The sequence below is a fragment of the Arachis hypogaea genome, chromosome 1 (assembly GCF_003086295.3).
Source record: "Arachis hypogaea cultivar Tifrunner chromosome 1, arahy.Tifrunner.gnm2.J5K5, whole genome shotgun sequence".
NCBI lineage: Eukaryota > Viridiplantae > Streptophyta > Magnoliopsida > Fabales > Fabaceae > Arachis > Arachis hypogaea.
Window position 1 is genome coordinate 7,155,944 of NC_092036.1, and position 25,049 is coordinate 7,180,992.

Sequence of the window (25,049 nt, forward strand, 5' to 3'; positions counted from 1 at the left end):
TTTGGTTTTTCCTACATTTATTATTGTTATTATTATTTTGGTTTTCTGGGATGCTGTCATCATCATCAATATGGGTGAATTGAATTATTTTAAATTTTTAATTGATTTTTTTAATCAAATCTAATAATTTATGTGCTGAAATACAAGAAAAAATAATGGATAGAAAGCAAAATTGGAAATTGATTAAGAGTGAAAAAATTATTGAAGTTTATACACTGATGAGGGTCGATTTTCATCCTCAAGTTTCCATGCAAATATCTTAAAGAAAAAAGAGCCTTTCACGTTATCTCGTGCCCCACAATTTGAATCGCAAGTTAAGGCTATCTAATTTGTCTTCAATGGCCATTTACAATTGAAAATTTAAGGACAAATTTTACTTTCTTCATTTTCTAATGGATGCATTATTGAAAATTATTTTAAGTTTTTATTATTAGGTTTTTTTTTACTTAGGAATTTTTATAAGATAACACTTCATTTAATGTATAAAAAAGTTAATGGTTTCCCTAATAACATAGGTTAGGGTTACTAAGTTAAATTTGATTAATTTTAGCAATCATAGAAAATCTCAAGTAATTATCAAAAAGTTCATATTTAATTTGATTCTGAACTTGCATACGTATTTTAATTTAGTTTTTGAGATTTCAATTATTTTTATTTAGTCTCCAAATTTTATAAATATATTTTACATTAGTCCCTGAAATGATTTTAGTACAAAAACGTTAATGAAGTGCTTATATAAATAGTTAGATGCCACACTAAAATCTGTAATTAAATGATGCAGTTTTAGTTTTTGACATTCAAATAGTCAAAAAATAGTGTCGCGTCACTTGTTTTGTTAGGTAAAATTTTGATAAACATCACTTTTGATGTTTTTGGATTATTTGATTACTAAAATTAAAATGACATTATTTTACAAAGTCTAGCGTGGTATTCGACTATCAATGACAGTGTTTTATTAATTAACGTTTGTGCATTAAAAATTATTTTAAAGATTAACATATAAGTCATGTTTGTAAAATTTAGAAATTAAATAAAGGCAATTAAAATTTTAAAGACTAAAATAAAACTCATATACAAATTGAAGACTAAATTGAGTATTATCCCAATTTTCAAGTGAGCTTTTTATTTTCTATGGTTATATTTCTATTTTTATATTTTCTATGTATATTTTTGCAAGTTTAATCTTTAGAATACTCATGATTAATTAGATGTAATTTCTTAATTAGGTATAAACTTTATTAGTTGTGGCTCCAATTTAGAATGATCGAAATGATTAAATAGTTTTGAATATAGGGCCCATTTTTCTATGTATTAAGCTGTATATTTTACTAGTACTACTATTTTAGATAGGAGTATTTAATTGGAACATGCATGTTAGGCACATATGTCTACTCAAAGAATCTATCTGTTTCAAAAAAGAAAAAAGAAAGACTTAAGAAGACCTAATAGAAGTTGACATTATTATTATGATTATCCGTACTAACCAATTTGTTTGTTGGCCTGGATTGTTATTATGTGCCACATTATGGCATTAATTAAGTAGATGAACATTTGTAATTAATAATTAACCAATCTAAGTACCAATAATTAGAAAGATGGTATAATTATATTTTTAATTCATTTGAAAAAAACCTGGTAAAAAAAACTTAAGCTTATATATATAAATGGGGTTATTTCTTTTTAGGTCATAAAAAAGAAAATTTCGGGTAACAATTTTATTAAATTATGATCTTAAACAAATTAACTTAAGTTGGTTAAATGGTTAATTTATTTATCCACTTAAATACGTGTTAAAAATTTGGTTTTATCTTATATCTGCAACAAATTCATTAATAAACAATAATTTTTTAATAAAATTTAAATTTATAACAGATTAATTATTGACATATTGGATAAGAAATACTGTAAAAAATAAAATTAAAAATTATGATCTTAAGCTTAAGTATAGATCAAGTTCCAATTAAGGATGATGATTGTCAGCCTACGCTTTCTCCATACTTTTGATTACCCTTTAATTAATTTATGAGTCAAATAATCGTTCTATAATTAATTGCTAGTGTAGTGGAACTAGTTGGTTATTAATTATCTCCTAGTCTCCTACTTCTTAATGTGAGTTATTATAATCATATTTTATGTCAAAGCTCCTAGGATCGGAGTATATAACAACAAATGCTTATTACGAAAAAAGTAATTTAACATTTACTATTCCAAACACCACAACAATGAATAGAAATGCTGAATTTTGATCCAATTATCGTTATAAAAACGAAAATGTTTGGTAACCAAAGAAAATCAGCCAAAAACAGTCGTAATTTGTCTTATTTAACATTTATTAATTATTGCGATAATTAATAAATGCTAAATAAGGTAAGTTCTGTCTGTTTTTTTTGTTTACCTAGTATTATTCTATAAAAATATCTAAAAGTGACGCTTAATTATGACGATTAAATCAAGAAGCAAAATTAAACAAGTTTGGTTAAACGTTTTTTAAAAGGAAAATTATGTCAAGAAAAAGATATATAAATATATAGTAGAAGAAATAGAAAGAAAAGAAGAAAAATTATCATGAAATTACTCATCTTAAAAATTTAAATTGATAAAAAAAGTAATATAAATTATTATATCTCTAACACTTTCTTTCGAACAAAAATTTCTTTTGATTTATTTGATTTTTGCAGAATTTTTTTTATTTATTTTATGTCATCTTTTTATTCACCAAAGATTGAATTATAAACTTTTTAAATATAAAAACTCTAATTATATTATAAAATTACTCATCAAAATATTTAAACTGATAAAATAAAATAATATAAACGATCTCTATTCTCTAACAAAAGTGAGCCTTGGTTTGTTAAGGAACAAAATAAATTAATGAGCCAGATTTATAACAATTTTTTTAAAAATTAAAAAATAAAAATGTGGGTAGCATACCTTGTTGTCCTTTAAACCGAAATATAAATTAGTAGGCAAATAGCGACATCTCCACGCTACATTCAAAAAGAAACAAAAGAAAACAAGCTGGCATATACATATCTTCCTCCTTAATTTATTCTCTATTTAATTACTCAGTTCTTCACATGGATTCTCATCTCCCATCTCTCAAATATTAATATTACACAATTCTTTAGATTAGTTTGCACATCCCTTTGTCAGAATCCAACTCATCCATATATTAATTTTCTAATTACTTTGGACCGTATAACCTACCTTGGCTTCATCATCCGTCTCTATTTGAGTATCATATTCACATATCGATGCACATTTGTTTTGGTGAACCTGAAACCTAAATTAACTGATTACCGCAGTTTGTTCCCGTTTTTCGAAATATATCAAATGGTTAATATATAATATAACTTTTCATTTTTAAATTAAACCATGGAGACTTAGAATATACAAAATACACGTTAAAAAATTATAAACTAATAATATTATACTTATAGAATTTAATTTTAATGTATAGTATAAAATATTTTATATAATCATTTAATTATATTTTTTTAGATGATTATATATTTATTATGCAGTCAATAAAAAAGATAATTATTTTTGTTGACATGATATTATATAATTAAATATCTCATATAAAATTATTTTATATTAATAATGTACCAAAATTAAATATATAACAAAAATATTATGTACACATAAAAAATAAGTTAACAAACCAGTTATCATATATTTAAACATAAGAGTATAGAGAGATGATGACTTTAATAAATAATAAAATTAAAAAATTAAAATAAAATAATAATTAATTTAATTAATTTTTAATAATTTTAAATTTTGAATTAAAATAAATAAAAATTTACAAATGGTACAATTATGTATACGATAACCTCTTTTTTTTGCGTGTAATTTTCGTTCTGCAGAGCTTTCTTCTCGCACATTCTCTTCCACTCTCTCCGCTCCAATGCCTCTAAAAACACCAGCCGCCGCTGTCCAAAACACCAGCCAACGCCGCCCAACTCTCCGCAAACGTTCGAAAAGGAACCCCTTCAAGAAGTTATCGAGTATTGAACAAATGCCACTACTAACATTACATCTGATTATCGAGAAGTTTTATTTTGAACTATTTAGAAGTTTAACAGAAAATAATCCATATGTTTATTTCACTATGATGATGGATGGTTATTCTTATTTCTACAAGGATGGTTATTTAATTACTTTACAATTAAAACATCTTGTTTGTTTCAATAATTATAGATGCAAATGGTCGTTTTAGTGAGTTATTGGATGATTATTTTTAATCACAGATGTCGGATGTTCAGGATGCTAGGACGGCGGTGGCAGGACGCGACCTCCAGGGTGGGTACCGGCGCGGAAGAGAGAGGCGAGCCGGGCACTAGGGACGCACGACGGGAACGACGAAGGCGTGCCTCGACGCGGGCTGCCGACGGATGACACAAAGACCCGCGACGGAAAGGTGGCATCCGTCCAAGCTGTTGGCTACCGGTAAGAGAGGGGGTTGAATTGGGGTCGAAGCTAACGGACGGTGTGGGTGTCTTCGATGCCGCTGAGGTAGGATGGTTAGTGAAGAACGTCGGGGATGGCTGCCGGCTGGGGAGAAAGAGGGATTTCGGGTGAAAACTGTTTGTAATTAGGGTTTGGATGGTTGTTTTTATAAAATAACTAAATGAGGGTTTTTTTATTTAGGGTAATTTGTAGAGTAGTTTTCATTTTTTTATCTCTGCTGGACTAAATAGACAACTCATTATTCACATTGTTAAGGTTTTTCATTGTCTCTCTAACAGAGTTATAAACATAAATACATGTGTAGTTTAATTTATTTTTAATATGTATTTATTTTGTATTTGATTGTGTAACTTGCTGATGACTAATTTTGATATACACATATATCAATTTAGTTAATATGTGCTATAATGGTATAAGATAAGATTATTATTAGTAAAATATTTTAAAATATTTTCTTTTAGTAAATATAAAATAAATATATTAAAATTTTAAATTTTTTATATTTTTAATATTTTTTTTAATTTGTAGTGTAGAACTAGCTGAATTGGAGAAGGCAAAAATTAATTTTATAACAAATAAAATTAAAATACAAATTTTAGAGATAAAAAACAAAAATTTAATTTGTATATATAATTTATACGAAACAAATTTAAAATTTAGGAGCCATTGTCTTGCCCCCTTCTTACTATGAGGCTCCGCCTCTTTACACAATAATTTTGTTTCATCAAAAGAGATGACATAGGCAATGAATTTGTATACTTATAAGGAATAATGATCTTATGGTCAAAAGAGAATTTTTAATATCTATACTATTTGTTTATAGAAAGAAACGACTATAAATTTAGATAACATTGGAATCTAAATTTTCAAATTTTTATTTTAATTATTAAAGATTTATCTAATCGGTATTATATATTTTCTGTTAGAATATTTTATGACTATTGATTGTTAGTTTTTACTTTACGAAACGGGTTGAATATTTAGGTCTGAAAGTCTATAAAGTGATTAAGTTATTTATTTAAAATTTTAAATGTTACTATGTATTATTGGATCTTAAAATTTAATGATTAGTGTAATAAGATAAAATAAAATAACGGTATAAGATCTTTTATGATTTAAGTCTTTAATAATTAAACCTAATCATTATATATACTTGCCAATGAGTAATAGTTCAAATGACATAGTCTTCTCATACTCAATTAAGAGATTGCGGATTCGAGTCTCCTATCTTTTGGTAAAAAAAAAAAAAATCATTATATATACTTATTATAAGCGAAAGATCCATAAACTCCGAAGCTATGCTTTAAAAACCTTAATACGCGTGTTTGGTATATATGGTACACATAATGAAGAAATACTTGATCAGAATAAAGGTGTTTATAAAATCAAATTGTAGTTAATTAGTTAAAAAATTATAATTATATTTTAGTTAATTAATTTAATAAAATAAATTTAAAAATTATATTTATATTATTAAAAAATGGTTAATTAAAATTAAATTTTAAAAATTATTTTTAATCGATTAACTAAAATTAAAAACCAAATTTTATGTAATTCTTGTGTTTAAATTGATTTTTTGTAAAACTGATTTTTAATCGGTTAAAATTGATTTTTAACGGATTAAAAATCAATTTTTAATTTTTTTTTTTAAAATCCAATGTTTTTATGTAAAAAACCAATTATTTTTTAAAATTAATTTTTTTATAATCGATTAATAACTAATTTTATCACATAAAACTTATTTAATTAATTAACCAAATTATATTTTTAGTTAATCCAAAACTAAATTTAGTTTTTAAATTAACCAAATCATAAACATCCTAAATCAAAATACTAATAGCTAGAGAAATTACAAAAGTAGAGTGAGGGAGTCAGTGGTACTGAGCCTCACGCGGCATGTGGTTAGAACAAAGAATATCAATTTGCTAAGTTCACGGCTTCATTTTCAGTCATAGAAACATCATTTTCATTTTGGTTCATTCATCTGTATTTTTTTTTTTTCAATTCCCTATCATTATTTGTCATTATGAGTATACACTTCTAAGATATATCGAGAGGTTTTTATGTATAAATTTATTTAGGGTCTATTTAATAACTATTTTTTTCAAATAGAACGAAAATATTTTGAATAAAAGTTAGTTTCTTTGTGTAAATAAAAAAAATAGTTGAACTTATAAGTACGACTAGCACTAGAAATATTAATTATGTATAAGTTTTCAAACACAATTATTAGTTCATATATATACTATAATGAGGATATAAAAATTAACTGATATACATAAATTTTCTTTCTCATAATATCTTCTATTAAATGCATATTTTATTAGGTGAATATTATGATGTCTAAAAAGTGGTGTCTATTTATTAAAAAAAGTTAAAAAATAATATTTAATTTAAAAAATATAATAATAAATAATTTTTAAAATATCAAAATTTACTAAAAAAATAAATTAGACAAAATTTAAAAACTAACCTATAAACACTATAGAATTACCCATTTTATTAACTCTAGGAGTTGAACCAGGACTTCTTTTTTATTGGGACGACTCACATTCAAATGATAAAAATGTCTTTTTGTCAGGACGATGCTTAATAAAATAGCATGTATCCTATTTATTTGAGTTAAATATATTAATTGAGCCAAAATTAATGCATAATATATATATATATATATATATATATATATATATATATATATATATATATATATATATATAATCGATTTTTGGAATTTAATTTTGATGTATAGTTAGTGTAAAATCATTTTATACGTGTATTTAAGCGCACAATACTATATTAATAAAAATAATTATTTTTTATATTAAATATATGAATGATCATCTAAAAAATTATTGTAATTACACGATTTTATAAAACATTTTATACTATTAGTAAATCAAAATTAAACTTATAAAATAATGAGTTAATTTATACTTTAAGCCAATATTTTGGACTAGTTATACAGGGTAGTTCAACTGAGTTTTTCTTTTTAGAATTGGATAATTTTTTAGTTAGATTATTTTAATTCAAATTGTTAAAATATGATAATACGCCTTAAATTATTTTAAGAGTACAAGAATTAGGACAAAAAAGGAAGAAATAATAAAATTAAAAAATAAAAAATTTGAAAAATAATATAACAAATTAATTACTATAGTACCTAAAAATAATACTTAACTTATTAAAATAGATTAAAAATTAATATTTAATTTTAAAAAATTAAAACTAAATTATTTTAAAATATTTAAAATTTATTATAAAAAATAAATTAGATAAAAATTAACAATTTCAATTCCTATTTTTATTCTTCTAGTTAGATAAATTTATTATTTTTCTCTCTTTTAGTTTCCTTTATCCTATTCTTCTTTTTAATTTTTATTCATTTGTTATTTAGCGTTTTCAGTTTTTATTTTTTTTCTCTATACAACAACAACAACAAAACATTGTCTTACTAGGTGGAGTCGACTACATAGATCAAATGATGTCATCGATTTCTATAATGTATCATGTCTATAAATAGATCGTTTATATGTAGATCTCGTTTGATCACTTTATGGATGGTCTTCTTAGGTCTTCTTCTGCCTTTCAACCTTTATCCATCTTCCATCTCATCCACCTTCCTGATTGGGTGCTCTGTCGGTCTTCTTCTCATATGTCCAAACCACCTGAGATGCGATTCTACCATCTTTTTTTATAATAAGTGCTACTCCAACTAACTCTCTCTTATATCTTTATTCCTTATTCTATCCAATCGCATATGACCACTCATCAATCTCAACATCTTCATCTTTGTCACAGTTAACTTATGTTCATGTTCTCCTTTGGCCGCTCAACACTCTGTACCATAAAGCATAGCCGATTTGATAGTAGTGCGAAGAATTCACCTTTAAATTTTAAAGACACTTTTTTGTCACATATAAAACCAGACGCACTCTTCCATTTTGACCAATCTGCTTAATCTTATGATTTACATCCTATTCAATCTCTCCATTATCTTATATGATTCACCCAAGATATTTAAAATTTTTAACTTTTCGTAGGATGTTTTCTCCAATCTTTACCTATGTATTAGGATTTTTTCTTCTGCGGCTGAACTTACATTCTATATATTTCGTCTTGTTACGGCTTATGCGCAGACCATACATTTCTAGAGCTTCTCTCTATAAATCTAACTTCTTATTTAGGTCTTCCCTTGACTCTTCCAAAAGGAAGATATGCTCTATGAGTATTTCCAAGACTAATGTGAAAATGTATGGACTTCAGAATGATCCCTAGTGTAATCCTATACCAATAGAAAAATCTCTGTCACAACACCTTAAGTCTTCACACTAGTTGTAACCCCATCATATATTTCTTTAATTGCAAGAATATATGCGATATTATACATACTCTCTTCCTTTCTAAAACCTTCCATAAGACCTCTCTTGGTACTCTATCGTATGCTTTTTCCAAATCAATAAACACCATATGTAGATTCCTTTTATTACTACGATACCTCTCTATCATCCTTCTTAACAAGTATGTAGCTTTAATGGTGGATCTGCTTGGCATAAAATCAAATTAGTTCTTTATTACCTGTGTCTCTTGTCTCAGCATTCATTCTATCACTCTTTTCCAAAACTTTATGCTGTGGCTTATGAGCTTGATCCCTCTATAGTTTCTGCAACTTTGTATATCCCCCTTATTCTTGTAGATAGGTATCAATGTACTCTTTCTCCATACATTAAGTCATTCAAAATTAGCATACTTTGGAATTGCCTGAGACATTTTTTGTGAATGTAAAGGAGAATCTTCAATTTGAGTGTCATGACTCATGAGAGGGAGGATTGGAATTTTGCAAGCTACCAAGTTCAGATATATCAGCCTGTATTTTCGATGAAACCAAAAAAGAACAATGAATATATTTGAGGTTAATGTCACCAATTATAGGTAGATAGGTCCCCAAACATTAGGTTATCAGACAAATAGGTCCCTATAGAAGCATAATCATTAGGCAGATAGGGCCCCTCGAACAGGCAGATAGGTCCCATTCAAAACGTTTCCGTTTTGCAACTCTACCTTCCATGGTGGGGACGAATTTGTCCTCCACGAAACGAAATCGTTCGCCTCATGATCCAATACAACGTCATTTTGTTCAGTTTTGATAGGGACTAAATTTTCCTGGAGGTGACACATGGCAGTTAACCTGACACGTCAGTGCGTTAACCTCTACATAGGACGTCCTAACCGGGTCAAACTGTCATGGGGACGTATCTGATGCATAATTAAAAATGTTAGGGTCAAAATTTTAGTTAAATTTTGTTGGGGTCAAATCTATCCGACCGTAAATTCTTTGGTGACCTATTTGGGATATTACTCTTTTGCTATTTTAACTTTAATTCAAACTGTGTCGTTTTATACAAACCAGTCGGGTTTCAGTTTGATCCGACCAGCCGATTGGTTATTTTTGAAATAGTGTTTTTTTTAAGAACTGAACCGCAAATGCTTCCCATTTTTGGTTGGACTAGTCTAATTGATCGATTTGGTCCGATTTTTAGAATTATAGTTCTAGGGTGTCTTGTTTCTTAATTCTTACTATGAGATATTGAGAGATACTAAGGTCATTAGAACTTATTGTTTTGACTTTTGAGTCATCATTTAGTCATTAATTCAATTTCTTTAATTTAATAATTTAACAATATATTTTATCTCATACTTTAAATATTAATGACTAATTAATAGCTCAAAATAAGAATAAATGACTATTTGTACCCATGAGAAATGAAAACGCTGACATTTGTACCCATGAAAGCTCGAAACTAATCTTGTACCCATAATAGATGTTGTCCGTGTGACAAAAGTGCCCTGGTTTGGATCTGAGCTTGGTTCGTGGGTTTCCGAACCTACGTGGCACTCCCAAACCCCTCCCCTAAATCTGAGCCAACCATTCACCATCATCATCTTCATCTTCTTCACCATCACCATCACCTAACCTCCATAACCTCCATCACCATCACCTCAGCACTGCCACAGCCACCTCCCTTCACCACAACCTCCGGCGACAACCCACACCGCCACGCCCCTTTCTCTTCTTCTTCCCCTCTTCTCACCTCCGCTGAGCCCAGAAACCACAGCGGCAGCTCCTCCTCTCCACCAAAGCCCAGAGCGGCAGCGGCCATCTTCTCCATTCCTGGGTCTCCTCTCGTCTGCCACCAAACAGCCGCGACACCCAACCTTCTCCGCAGCATCCTTACGACGTTCCAACCCGTCACCACTCCCCTGTCCAAACTCTAGCTCTGCCAACCATCACCGTCGGCCTCTACGAGCCACCGCAACCCTCTTCCCTTTTCTCCCCTTTGCATGTTCTCTGTCTTCCTCAGTCACACCAACGAACCGGCCACCTTCTCCTCCCTCTCTCTAACTGGCCGAACCGCCGTGCCGTCGACGAGCCACAGCGACACCGACGATGAGCCCCTTTCCCCCTTTCTTCTTCCTTCTCTGTCATCCCGTCTCACCATCGGAAACCAGCCTAGCACCGTCGCGATTCCAGAACAGGGTGCAGTCCCTGTGTCTTCCATCCCCTCCGTTTTCCCCTGTGTCTTCCATCCCTTGCGTTTTTTCCTGAGTTCTGTTTCTTTCAATGTATTGCTTTTAGTTCATTTTGCTTAATTTGGTTAGTTAGAAATGTACATTAGTGGATTTAGGTTTGTTTTGATTCATGCTGGTGTTTGAAAATTTTGCTGTTTTGATTCATGCTGCTGTTTGAAAATTTTGGCTTGTTTGAAAATTTTGGCTTGTCTGATGCTGCTGGGAGCTTTGGGGGAGGTAGGGTTCGGACAGGGGAGTGGTGACGGGTTGGAACGCCGTAAGGACCCTGCGGAGAAGGTTGGGTGTCGCGGCTGTTTGGTGGAGAGGAGGAGATGGCGCTGTGGTTTCTGGGCTCAGCGGAGGTGAGAAGAGGGGAAGAAGAAGAGAAAGGGGCGCGGCGGTGTGGGTTGTTGCCGGAGGTTATGGTAAAGGGAGGTGGCTGTGGCGGTGCTGAGGTGATGGTGATGGAGGTTATGGTGGCTAGGAAGAGACAGTGATGGATGGGGATGATGGTGAAGAAGATGAAGATGATGATGGTGAATGGTTGGCTCAGATATGGGTTGGGGGGAGGGGGGTGGGAGTGCCACGTAGATTCGGAAACGCACGAACCAAGCTCAGATCCAAGTCAGGGTATTTTTGTCACACGGACAGCATCTATCATGGGTACAAGATTAGTTTCGAGCTTTCATAGGTACAAATATCAGCGTTTTCATCTCTCATAGGTACAAATGGTCATTTATTCCTCAAAATAATAAATTTTAATGATCCTTTAATATAATTCTATTTTTTGTTGACTTTTTTATTATGGAATTTTCTCTTGTAATAAGGTTTTGGTGTAAATATTTTACTGGTTCTTCTTACATTATAAACAACTGTTATCTATCTATTTGTTATTATCTATTACATTAGGGTAATGTCATAGTGAATAGTTAAAATTGTTTCTTTTGATAATAAAAAGTAAAAAAAAATATCATTACACGTTTTTTTATAAATTTAGTTATTTTTTTTAGAAATTGTTCTTCATCCAATTTTTTTTAGTAATTTTATGGGGCAAAGCGTTGCTTGCTTCTCTTTCTTTACGTACAAGTTGGTTTTATATTTTTGTTCGCCATAGAAAAATGGTTTGTCGATATGATTTCCTGGAGGTTATCACCCCATCTAGAGAGTGTTGAAAAATCCACGTCAGCATAATTCCATCAACATGATAGGAAATTCATAAATGCATAGCATGGGTTAAGGTGATTATCGTGCTAGCTAATTGCACAAAACTACATGCAAACGTGTGTAATTTATGAGAAATAAGGAAACGTCGTATCTTCCTGATTATTGAGAACTCAGGTCTCAACTCGCAAGCTATCCTAGTACAAAGAATTCAGCAGCACAGATCCAGCTGCAAGTACTTTATCTTCGCAGTTGCCTCTGCAAAAGCAAATATCAGTAGCATTAAAACCCATTACCCATCAATGCATATGATAGTCCGAAACGTATTTTTCTGCTTTTGTCATGTTGAATTTCCATCAATGATTTAAAAAATGAATTAGGGAATTAAAAGGTATCTGCAGCATTACAGGACTTTTGATGTAATGAAAATGTACATTGCTAAGTACAGAGATAACAAACATACCCTTGGGGCATTTTGGACTACTTGCGGTCGCCTATCAGGAACTCTCTCCGGATCCGGTATCAACTCCGGACTATCGTGCTTATAGAATGCCTGTAAAGCTCTTCCGATGAATGGGCGAACGATATTCACTTCCATGGCAGACAAATTTTTTATCTACATTAAATGAAGAATTATGTTGTTCATTGCCAGCAAGAAATAAAAAGACCTATTATGCGAGGGTCAACGTCCAAAATAGTCCCTTAGATTTTAGGGGCGGAGCAAGCATAAAATTTTGGGAGGAGCCAAAGTTTAATTTTCGAATATAAAGAGATAAAAATAAAAATTTTAAGGGAGGCTAAACCAAAATTTACACAGTTTATAAAGAAAAATTGAAGTTTAGGGGGCCATTGCCCATTGCCCCCCTTGAGACATGAGAGGCTCCGCCCCCTGCTTAGATTGGTTGTGTGCACTATAAAATAGTCCTCGAGATCCTAATCGCTCCAATTTATGTTTCTAAGATTGGCAAAAGTACACCATGTTAGTCCTTCAACCCTTTTCCATCAACAGATTCATCACGCCATTAGAGACTAACGTGGTACACTTTTATCAATCTCAAGGATATAATTGGCGCAATTGGAATCTTGGAGACTATTTTAGTGCATGCGGTGAATCTCAAGGACTACTTTGGGATTTAACTCGGTATGAGAACAAACAAGTGTAGGAATGCATGCAATTCTCAATGCAACAATTGTAATTTAAGTGTAGGAAAGTGAGAACCCAATCTCTCTATATTCTACTATATCATTATCTTTTACCTGCAGAGTCAATTAAACGGCTCTACTAGAAGGCAACAAATTGTCTTGCTTGTATGCTTGCAGTTGCTTTACAAGCATATTAGACTATTAGTATGAATACTATGGAATAGACACAGCACAAGAAAATTTAAGATTCTTTATCTCCCAGCCTTTGTTATCTAAAATTCAAGGGAGGCAACTTTATTCAAAACAATCTAGAAGTGGAAAAAGTGTGATGAGACCAAAATAACCACGCAAAAACTTGATCTGTTATAGATAATGGTCATGTACATATCATTTTCCAAGATGGCCAAGATTTAAGTTTATTGAAATATGTCGACAAAAGAGTTTAGTTTGGGTATCGGAAATTTTATATCTATATACTTTGGCAACTTGCCTACGCATTTGAGGCCCTCAAAATTTATTTGCGAAGATTATTCTTTGTAATTTTTTTTTCTTGTGAACAGAACTCTACTTTCATGAAAGAAATTATTAAAAAAGAACTTTTAAGTTAGTACAAAATTCTATATGTAATCAACAAGAAAGAACCACTTGATTACATATGGCAGGAACACTGGTATTGTAAACAACTATCAGTGAATCAAATTTACCCAATGCAAAAAAGAAATAAATTTTTTTTACCTTAACAGCAATTGTGCGACCATTGAATGCCTCCAGGTCAGTTTCAACCTTATGAAATCGTACATCTCTGATGTCCTCAATTAGAGATCTCACCTGTATAGAAAATAATAAGGTAAAGCATCCGAGAAAAAAAACCCAGGGTATATTTCCACAAGGGAGAGGACCATTTTTATACTCACCATATATGCATCCGAAATGTCATCATTTGCACTAAAATTTGAAAAGATGTTAGTCAATGTAGTAATAGTTTGTTTGGAATGCTAGGAATAAGAATTCACTCAAGAGTTAAATTCTTTTTCTTGTTTTGGAACTAAAAATGAATGATTTGAATTCTTTTGAGAATTTCAATTCTCATTTTTCTTTCATTTGTCAATCAGACCAAAAGGGATCTGATTTCCAAATCCACTCACACACTCTTCAAACTTGAATTCTATTCTATAATATGTTAATAGTTATTCAAAATCATGGGATTGAGTTTCAAATAGAAATGAATTCTTTTTTTAAAGGAAATAGAATTCTTTTTTCATGTTAAATGGTTTCCAAACAAGCTTTAAGAGAAAAATGGTATACAACAGAATAATGTCTCTTTTTCTTATGAGAAGAGCAATGTCTCTTAAACTCTGGACTTACTGGTCAAACAGAAGTCTAGAAATTTCTACATAGTGAAATGGCAGTTGTTCTGACATCTCTTGCGAGTTTCGCTCGGCTTCCAAAACTTGAGTCAACTTCTCTAGTTACAGAAAAAGAAAAAGGAATTGGAATAATATTAGGCCTTGTATATTTGTTAATTTCACTTCAATGTAAACCATAAACCAAGAACCTTTAAACTAAGAATAGATCAAGACGAAAGCAGTAATATTGTACAAAACTATAGAACACATCACCATCAACAATACAAAGGAAAAAAATTGTTACATTTTACGACCTGAGACGAGATTCTACCACCTTTTTTACAATAGGCACTACTCCAACTTTCTCTCTTGTATCTTCATTGCTTATTTTGTCCATACGTGCCTAACCATTCATTCATCTCAACATTCTCATCTCTGTCGCACTTAACTTATGTTCATACTCATCCTTTGCGGCCCAACACTCTATTTCATATAATATAGCCGGTCTAATGGCAGTGCGATAAAATTTTCCTTTAAGTTTTAAAGGTACTTTTTTGTCGCATATAAAACTAGACACACTCCGCCATTTTGATCAGCCAACTTGTATCCAATGTTTTACACCCTCCTCAATTTCTCTATTATCCTGTATCATACATCCAAGATACTTAAAACATTTTACTTGCAGTAGAATGGTTTCTCTAATTTTCACTTCTATATTATTATTTCCTCCTCGCTTGCTAAACTTACATTCATATATACCATGTTACTGTGGCTTATGCTCAAACCGTATCCTTCCAAAGCTCCTCTCCACAACTCTAACTTCTAATTTAAATCTTCCATTGTTTCTCCTATAAGGACGATGTCATCGGCAAAAAGCGTACACCATGGTATTGGTTCCTGGATATGCTTACTAAGCACATCCAAAACCAATGTTAAGAGATATGGGCTTAGAAATGATCCTTGCTGCAATCCTACACCAATAGGAAATTCCTCTATCACACCACCTGGAGTCTTTACATTAGTAGTAACCCCATCATACACATCCTTAAGGTAGCGTTCTGTTTGGTGCAAAGTGAGAGACAGAAATTGAAACAAGAATGAAACACTAATTTAATTTGTACAAAGGGTAAAATTGAAATTAATTAATTGAAATGAGGATATTTTAAGTATAAAATGTTATTAAAGTTTCAGTCTCCATCTCTAAAAATTTTAGTCTGCTGTCTCCCTACTTTTTAGAAGTACTGAAATATTGAAATTTTAGGAACAGAGACAGAAATTTTAGTACCAGTCTCTGAACCAACAAACATAATACTGAATCTCAGTCTTCCAGTCTCTGTCTCAGTACCTCAAAACAAACGCTACCTAATTGCATAAATATATGTAATCCTTACCCTCTTCTTTTCCAAGACTTTCCATAGAACCTTTCTTGGTACCTATCATATACTTTTTCCAAATAAATAAACAATCATGTGTAGATCTTTTTCGTTATTCCGATATCTCTAAAAAGGCAAAAAGAAAATTTTCCTAAGGCAAATCAAAAAGGAGGTTTTCTACTATTAATGACAACAAAGTTTTGATTTCAAATTCACTCTTCCATTAACCCTTCTAGTTACACTCTAGAAATATAGAAGAGGCATGAATATTGCTCAAACAGTACAAATGACTCAATGTGAAGGGAAGAAATCCCCCTTAAATATCAGATTAGGAATCGTTTAACAATCAACATAACTTTAAGAGAACTTATTAAATTCCTAATTCAATTCCATAGAAATAGAGTAACCAAATTATCTATGATCTCTAAACTTATACCAAATTAAGGGATTGTGTCAATGGCCATTTGATCTCTGTTCCTAATTATTTCCTGTCAATGCCTCTAACTTAATCAAGTACCTAAAATGGTATGTATCTCATGGTGCTTATAAGGTTTGAGTTGTTTCACCCACACTTTGTAATATGGTGCTCATAAACTTTAGCTTAATTCCGCTATACCCCAAATGGTATTTAAGAAAAACTTGCACCCAATGTCCACAGTGCAAAATAAAGAGAGAATATTGTCGGAAGTTCGAAAATATTAGTTCAAACACATCCTTCAAATTTCCTTCATCTATTCTATATTTTTGGTTTCTCACTTATAGGTTGTAAAAAAGGGCAACCCGGTGCACAAGCGTCCCGCGTTTAACGCAGGGTCCGGGAAAGGGCCGCAACCAAGGTTGTAAAAGAAAAAATAATACGTATGGTCTTGTCAGGTCCGAAACATTGCGACCACTAAGATTGAAAGAAAATAAAATGGATAGAGATGTGAAAAGAGAAGCTCACCAACAGACATCCATTGAGGAGGGCAAATGGAGCACTTGCCCCTCTTTTTTAATGCAACAGCCAGCCAAAGCGGTACTTGGGCAACAATCTGTGGGATGAACGGGCCAAAATCTCCCTGCCATTGTTATTAAAAACTAAGTAAATAACAATGCACTGTGTGTAAAAGGAATTAGTGTTGAGACATTCCATTTATTGGTTATTGCTTACAGAGATGAAATTAAGAGGACCCATCTTGAGATTGGGCACAATGTCCACAATCTCATCCTCAGCAATGAACTCAAGCTGCATGGTGACCAAATCATAACGTATTAATAATCTGTGAACAATGTCAAAGAATGAAGCAGAGCAAAGGACCAAAAAAATTTAAAAATACCTCCTCTGCTGAAAACAGTGAAAGCTCAGGATCTGATTGCCCAGCCATCTCTTCTCTCCGAACTCTAGAGGCAATGAGATATACTAAGCTATGATGCACACACACTAGTACAAAAGGAAATTTTCAGAAACTTTCTGTAATACAAAATGAAGTTCTATTTACTCATTGAAATTAAAGAATATATAAAAAGAATTTCTGAACAAGTAAAAAAATTGCAGCACACAAAGACACTCAAATGGCACAAATTTCAGCACACAAAGAACACTTAGAAACAACAGAAATCGGAATAATAAAATAATAGTTTTGGGCTCTTGGCAGAAAAGAGAGAAAGAAGGCAAAGCAAGGTTGCTGGTAGGAGAGGTAACTTTGACTGAAGTTGCTATTTGTGTTGCTAGCTAGTGGTGGAACAGTCAAATAAATATGAGTGACTGTGAGAGAAGAAGAGATGGGTGGGCTGAGTCAAAAAATGAAAAAGAAAGCATGGGAACAAGGGTTTCTGGAAAATAGCATTGGAGAGAATGAAAACCAAAATAAACAAAAAAAAATAAAGAAAATAAAATGATCCAGTTTTAAGTCACTAATAGTGCTGAAAAATACTTTTCTTTGCCAAAGCCTTCTTTTTCAAAGGACTTTGACCCTTGTGTGAGGTCAACATCATTTTCTTAAGACCTCTTTTTTCGTTCATTTTTTATGCAGAAAAATAGCAATAAACAAACTTATGAGACATGCAAGATGAATGAAGTGTGTGGGAGCTATTCTTTTGTGAATTACAGCAACCAGGTCCCATAACTTGATTTTGCCAATGGATATCAATGCCATATAATACAAATGACCTGAAACAGAAGAATAAATACTAGCAACAAACAGTTTAACCTGTATAAGAAGGTAGAAAGACTACCCACATCATGATGCAATGCTATTTCCATCAAATAATGAAAACTGAAATTAAAAATCAGAGGGGAAATAGCAGACTGAGACTTGAAAAGTAACTTCAGATGATGTTGAGAGAAATTTAATCATGTAAAACACAAGAACAAATCATATACGCATCAACTTGCCACAATGGTAAAAGGAACTGAGAATGCAATAGCATGATTTACTTTATAGAAAACACAATGTGTGAGGATAGATACTATGGCAATCCTTTTAAACAAATGACACTAAGAGAACTTAAAAAAAGGTGAAGAAAGCAAGATTTATTAACTGTAAAGGGCCTAGTAAGTTCATGGTGAGTGATATAAGCAGCAAGTGTAACTACTGATCCACCTGATTACTACTTTTGTATGTGATTTACACCTTCTTTCCTATCATCTATTATACAAACAAATAGAATGAAAACACCACTATAAGAATTAATAGCCAGACAGGAAGATATATTGTCTTTGAAAAGGAGTCACAATTTAAGGATAACAATTTTCACATAAGTTCCATGAATTATGGGAAAGGGACTTGGAAACTCTAGGGCATAGTTACTAGAACCGAACCGGTAATCAATCCAGTCATATGACCGGGTCACTGGTTCAACCGGTAGATCACTGATTTACCCGGTTGACCCGATCATAATTAAAAAATATATATATAATTATATAAATAAAACTAAAATAATGGGTTAAAACTTAAAATGCAAGTCTTTACAAACATAATAATAATCAAATATCAATTATTAGACATAACCAATGATGCAAAAAGAGATATTAAATTAGTCTCTGGTACAAAATACTTTCTCAAATCTCAATTTAAATGAACAAGAGCGAGCGAAAGATAACATAATTGGTAAATCAAGTCCAAAGGATGATCTCAAAGTCGGCATCTATATCTTCATAGGATAAATTTAGAGCTTGATCAAAATTTCCCTCATTTTGATTTGGATCTATATCTTCCATAGCATTCTTACTCAACTCGGCAACAATAATCAGCAACAAATTCAACTCAACTCAGCGATGTTATCCAGCAACAAAATTCAACTCAATGATGTTATCCAGCAGCAAAAAACTTTGCTCCGTGATATGTTCAGCAACAATTGAACTTACGACAACAAATTCAACTCAACTCAGCGATGTTATCCAGCAACAAAATTCAACTCAACAATATTATCCAGCAACAAAAAACTTTGTTCAGTGATATGTCCAGCAACATTTCAACATACAACAACAAATTCAACTCATTCATAATTTGCAACAACAAATTCAACTATGATCATTTTCAAATCCCTAGTATTCAGCTTCAACAATTCTAAAAAACCACATACAACAACAACAACCACCAGTTCATCACCATAAAATTCTAATTTCACTATGAAACCCTAAGGTACACTGAAATTGACACTGAGTCTGAAAAACAGGATCGAAGAGAGCTCACCTGGGACCGACGGTGGAGGAAGTTGACCAACTGAACTAACGGCTGAAACAAGAAGACGACCACCACCACCGCCCGAGGGACCAGATGCTGGTTCCGTCTGCTTCTGCCGCTGACGAAGCGAGCGCAGGGAAGGCGCGACAGAGTGCGAGACCGTGACGACGAGCTTCAGTCTGAGATGAGTCCGAGACAGAGAGAAAAGTGAGGGACGGGAGACGAGGTTAGGGGAGAGAGTGACGAGGTGAGGCCTGAGCGGAGAGAGTGAAATAATAAACAATTAAACATGACCAGCCGGGTCACCGAGTTTACCAAAAACCGGCCAGGTCGAACCGGTTTTTTACAGGTCTAATACTTGTTCAGTTTAACGAGTAATTTGGTCTGATTAAGGACTATGTTTCCGGTCAAACCAACCAAGAACCACATCATAAATATTGTGTAATTGACAAGCAGTGACAAGCTTCTTTAATGGAGGTAATATGCCGAAATCCTTTAATCACACAGACACACACACATTTGCTTGATTCATAAGGTGACTAGTGTTTTTATTATGACTCAAATGAGATCTATTAGCTTGGAATCTGTGTTCTATAAAATTATTTCTAAAGTGCTAGTACATAGAATGCAGTTTGTTATATATAGAGTCATAAGTGATAATTAGATCACTTTTATAAGGTGAAGACTGATTAGTGATAATGTGCTTATTGTTTATGAATTAATGCATTTTCTAAAGAACATAATGAGGTGGAGATTACGAGTTTACTCCGGAGGATTACAAAGCAAATTAGCTTTTGTGATCGATGGATTAGATATAATTAGAGGAGTGTTTGAAGTTAAACAGTAAGCACCCAAAAGTCAGCTATATTTTTCTTGTAGATGATTCTATCTTCTTTTGCAAGACTAATCCTCAAGAGTGTACAAACTTGAAACTATCTTCTTGTTTGCCGAATGAGCCTCTCGTAGTTTCAATGCTGTGTAGCACTATTCTAAATTTGCATCACCATCTTCGTACAGTAATCAAGTTACAGCTTGTAGTTCTCTTGTCATGCATAAATTTTGAGGCTTGCACAAAGCAAATATCGAGCATCATATTAGTAACAGGAAGTTAACGAAAACTGTTAATCCATTGACCGAAGAACAAACATGATTAATTTTAAATATTTCAGAAATTAATTTGATTAAAAAAATCATTAATTTAAAATTCATCCTTCAAGAACTAATTTAACCATTATTTGCTAATTAATGAAAATGGAGACTGGAATGCACAACTCAATCAAAATATATTTAACCCAAAACTAAACAAGCAATTCTATAAACCCCAATCAGCCAAGATGATACGTGCTTTAAATGTTCTTGATATGAAGAATTCAAGTGTTATTTAGAAGATATTAATTTATATTTTTAGAATATTTTAATGAACAATTGATGTATTTTGATTTTATTTATTTAATTTTTAGATTGAACCATAGATGTCAGAACCGAACCGGTGATCGAACCGATCAGATTACTGGATCACTGGGTCACTGGTTCAACCGTTAGATTACTAGTTGAACCGGTTGACTCGGTCTTATGTAAATAAAAAATAAAAAATAGTCAAAAGTTTAAAATTAAAATTTAAAATACATATTTTTACTAACATTTTAAAATATCAGGTTATTTTAAAACAATATTGAACATGAACAATAAATATTTTATTATTTTTACTCTATCATCAATATTTTTATTTTGTTTTTATATTAAAATAACTATTATTTTTAAATTTTAATAATTTATTAATTATTTTATATCTTTTATACTATTATATACTACAAGTATTTATTAAAAAATAATATTAATAGATATTATATAATTATAAAAAAATAAATGAATTTATAATTATTGTTAAACAAAAATATAATTAATTTAAGAATGAGTGAGTTTATAATTAAAATTAAAATAAATTAAATAAAAATAAATTATTTGATGAAAAATATCTATATGTATTATAATTTGTATAAATTTTAATAGAAAATATAGTGGTTTGGTGATTGTGGAGCTTTTTGGTTTTCTCTAATAAGACTTCGTAAATTTGTATGAAATAACAAGAAAAATGACATTTACTCCGTAAAGACGGGTTACAACATTAGTTTCAATTTTTTCACTCACAAGTTGAGATGGAAGTCGTGTTTTTTAAAGTGACGTGGTTTAGAATATGGGGTGAAGCAGGATGAGTTAGGAAGGTGTACGAGTGAAGTCAAATACTTTTTTATCTTTTTCTTAAGATTTTCCAATCCTCAAATTTTTCATTCAAAGGTCCCATATCTGTTGAAGTTAGAGAGCAGAGTCAGATTGCTTGTAAAGCTAGTTAGGCAAAGTTGTGCTTATAATAATTTGTTGACCGAGTCATTGAGTTAGGGTTTGGAAGGAACTCTTGTAATATGGCTCAAGCCAATATGTAGTAAGCACTAGAGAGTAATTTACATGTTATTTTAAGAAGGATTGGGTAGAATTTATATATATAATAAATTTTACCATATTTTTTGTAAAAGGAAAAGTATAGGGAATGGCGCAATGTTGTATACGCATCAGAGTTGGCGAAACGAATTAAAGGAGCCGGCAATTGTGACTTCTAGACTCTAGACTTTAGAGTTTGGCCGTTCGAGACTTTAGAAAAAGCTGATTGGTAAGGAAGAGTTGCTAAGTGACATTGAGAGAGAACGAGGAAGAAGAATTTAAAATTAGGGCCATCATTAACGTGATTTGGAAAATTAAAAAGATCAGTTTCTAATCTTTTAATAAATTATATATTTACAGCTTTTGAAAATTTAGTTACAATATAATCTAATTATGATTAAGATAGTAACTCAAATTAAAAATAAATATCCAATTAAAATGTAACACATTATAAGGAATAATTTATGTTATTTTACAAAGAATTAGATAAAACTCATATATATATATATATATATATATATATATATATATATATATATGAAAAAGTATATAAAACTAAGAGGTGATCAGTCAAAAATTAAATAATTTAATTATTTATAATAATTTTAATTAATTTTATTTATATATTAAAATATTTGTTATTAATTGGTTTTAATGCCAAATTCAAGTGTTGAAGGGATACGTTGAGGTATTCTTGGCTAGAATTACAGTGAAATTCCCATAGAACCCACTTCCAAATCTTCACGCTCTTTTCTTCTCATGGCTGCATATACGACTCTTGTACACATATTCAGAAGTCTTATACTGATACACTGCATTCTTATTCTTTCAATTCTAGTTTATTCTTCTTATTCCATATTGAAAAGCATTAAAAATCTCTTGGTTCATCGTAAAACCACATCAAACCATCAGATATTATATGATTAGGCACATTGAAAATACATATTTTAATTTATCATATAAAATGTAAGAATTTGAGTATTAAAAATAAAAATGGGTCATTTACATTTTGATGTTGGGATAAAATAAGAAGTGGAATTGATTGAATTTAAAAAGAAAAACTTGATTTGTTATTTAATTCTTATTTAATGTTAATATCCTATTAGATTATTTTTTCACAAGGCGTACAACTACAGTAACAAGTTGATGATGAGTAACCAAAGAAAATAATGATGAATTCATTGTCCTTCATCAAAATCCTGTAAACCCTTTCTCTTGAAGACCAATCCTAAAGGAGTTTGTTAGTAGGCCACACTTGCAGTTCTTTGAATCATATCTGAGGACAATATCGTGATGCTCTTCTTGAAAATAACATCAAAGAGCGAAATTCAGAGCATTAATCATGTTCATGAACAGAGAAGAACAGCTTCAATGGGACCAGATTTTTATTTAGTGTCCATCTAAAGAGTTTTTAGAATAGTGGATACTTCGATGAAAAATTTATAATTATTTTTATATAAAAATATTTTATTTTTATTATTAGATGATAAGTTTTAGAATTTAATTTTTATATGTTATAAAAATATTATTTTTTTTTAAAATATGATAAAATAAATAAGTCACACTTTTTAATTTAGGGCTTGTTTGGGTGAGCTTTTAATAAAAGATCTTTTTTTGAGTTATCTTTTTTTAAAAGATCTTATAGAGAAGTAAAAGTAATTTTATGTTTGGATATCTCATGTAAAAATGTTTTTTATCTATCAATTATGTTTGGGTATAACAATATAAAAGTACTTTTTTGTTTATTTATTACATGAAAAACATCTTTTTTTTAAGGAAAAAAGATCTTTTAAAAAAAGATGTAAATTACAACTTCTCAAAAAAGATCTTTTTTTGATTTTACTAGTGCTTTTACTTTTACTACTAGAAATTTGCCAAACACATTAAAAAATTAAAAAAGATCTTTTTTCATTGAAAAAAATCTTTTTTTAACAAAATAATGGCGCCCAAACATGCACTTAATCATTTATCTATTTCTTTTAATATTATTTATAGATCAAAATTAATTATTAAAATTAGTTACAAATACATGTGTAATTTAACTTATTTTTAATATATATTTTATATTTTAATGTATATTTTATTCTAATGATTAATTTTACTGTATATTTAACATAATTGATAAAAATTTCTATATTTAAAAAATTTAAAATTCAATTTTTAGTAACCAAAATAAAAACTAAACAAATATTGTCCAACAAGAAAGAGTGCTCACAAACACACTCACTCAATTACCTTTTAATTTTTTTTTAAAGAAACAGAATGAAAGAACTATATGGTAAATTGGTAATTTTACAAGAGAACATTATCTCATATAAACGAATCCAACAACAAACTTGTAGGATTCTTAAAATTCTAAAGTTTTTTATGGTAGTTGTTGTCATGGTGGTTGGCACCAGAATGAGGAGAAGAATGAACTTGTCATAATGAATGGTTCTTAATTAATTTGTCGTGGAAAGTTGAAAGTGTTTGATATAATTAACAATATATTATGAGTAGCGTATAGCAATTTATACTGTAAGAATGTTATATTAGAGAAAATACCAAAAGAAAATATTTGTTGACCAATTACTCAGATGAATTAAAACCTCAAATGTATTCAAAATATCTTATTAGTATTAAATTAAACGGTGTATATTTAAAAAATAATCATTAATACAAAAAGAAGATATAAAATCTAACACAAATCTTTTCTTACCCAAAAAAAACCAATAAATAGACTTAATATAGAAAACAAATGTAAAAGAACTCTAATACAAAAATTTCTAGGAGTTCTTAACAGCAAGTTTTCTAACTCACACCCATGACTCTCTAGGCTTACATGCATTGTGAATTTAGACATTTTAAACACTAAATCCTTAGCATTTATATAGGCAACAAATGTG

At 30.7% G+C, this 25,049-nt stretch overlaps 1 protein-coding gene across 3 annotated transcripts; it reads right to left on the reverse strand.

Annotated features, from left to right (window-relative positions):
* Nucleotides 1-12,222: 12,222 nt before the first annotated feature.
* Nucleotides 12,223-20,003, reverse strand: LOC112793299 (DNA replication complex GINS protein PSF2). 3 transcript variants are annotated; one of them, XM_025836221.3, is made up of 9 exons: nucleotides 19,738-20,003; nucleotides 17,380-17,483; nucleotides 17,214-17,288; nucleotides 17,007-17,121; nucleotides 14,710-14,809; nucleotides 14,259-14,289; nucleotides 14,080-14,172; nucleotides 12,665-12,817; nucleotides 12,223-12,459 (listed from the first exon to the last, which is right to left on the reverse strand). In XM_025836221.3, exons 2-9 carry the CDS (start codon nucleotides 17,425-17,427, stop codon nucleotides 12,442-12,444), a joined length of 633 nt encoding a protein of 210 aa, XP_025692006.1. In that variant the 5' UTR covers nucleotides 17,428-17,483; nucleotides 19,738-20,003; the 3' UTR covers nucleotides 12,223-12,441. The 3 variants fall into 3 exon arrangements, with proteins under 3 accessions (XP_025692006.1, XP_025692008.1, XP_025692007.1); XM_025836223.3 differs by having other exon boundaries at nucleotides 17,380-17,443; nucleotides 19,738-19,988; XM_025836222.3 differs by having other exon boundaries at nucleotides 17,380-17,513; nucleotides 19,738-19,867.
* Nucleotides 20,004-25,049: the final 5,046 nt, after the last annotated feature.

Excerpts from the sequence above, each read along its gene's own strand:
- LOC112793299 (XM_025836221.3), bottom strand. The coding sequence starts at position 17,427 with ATGGCTGGGCAATCAGATCCTGAGCTTTCACTGTTTTCAGCAGAGGAG. Across the intron at positions 14,810-17,006 it reads TCCTCAATGGATGTCTGTTG|AGAAGTTGACTCAAGTTTTG; the intron begins GTGAGCTTCTCT and ends TTCTGTAACTAG. Across the intron at positions 14,290-14,709 it reads TCTAGACTTCTGTTTGACCA|TGCAAATGATGACATTTCGG; the intron begins GTAAGTCCAGAG and ends TTCAAATTTTAG.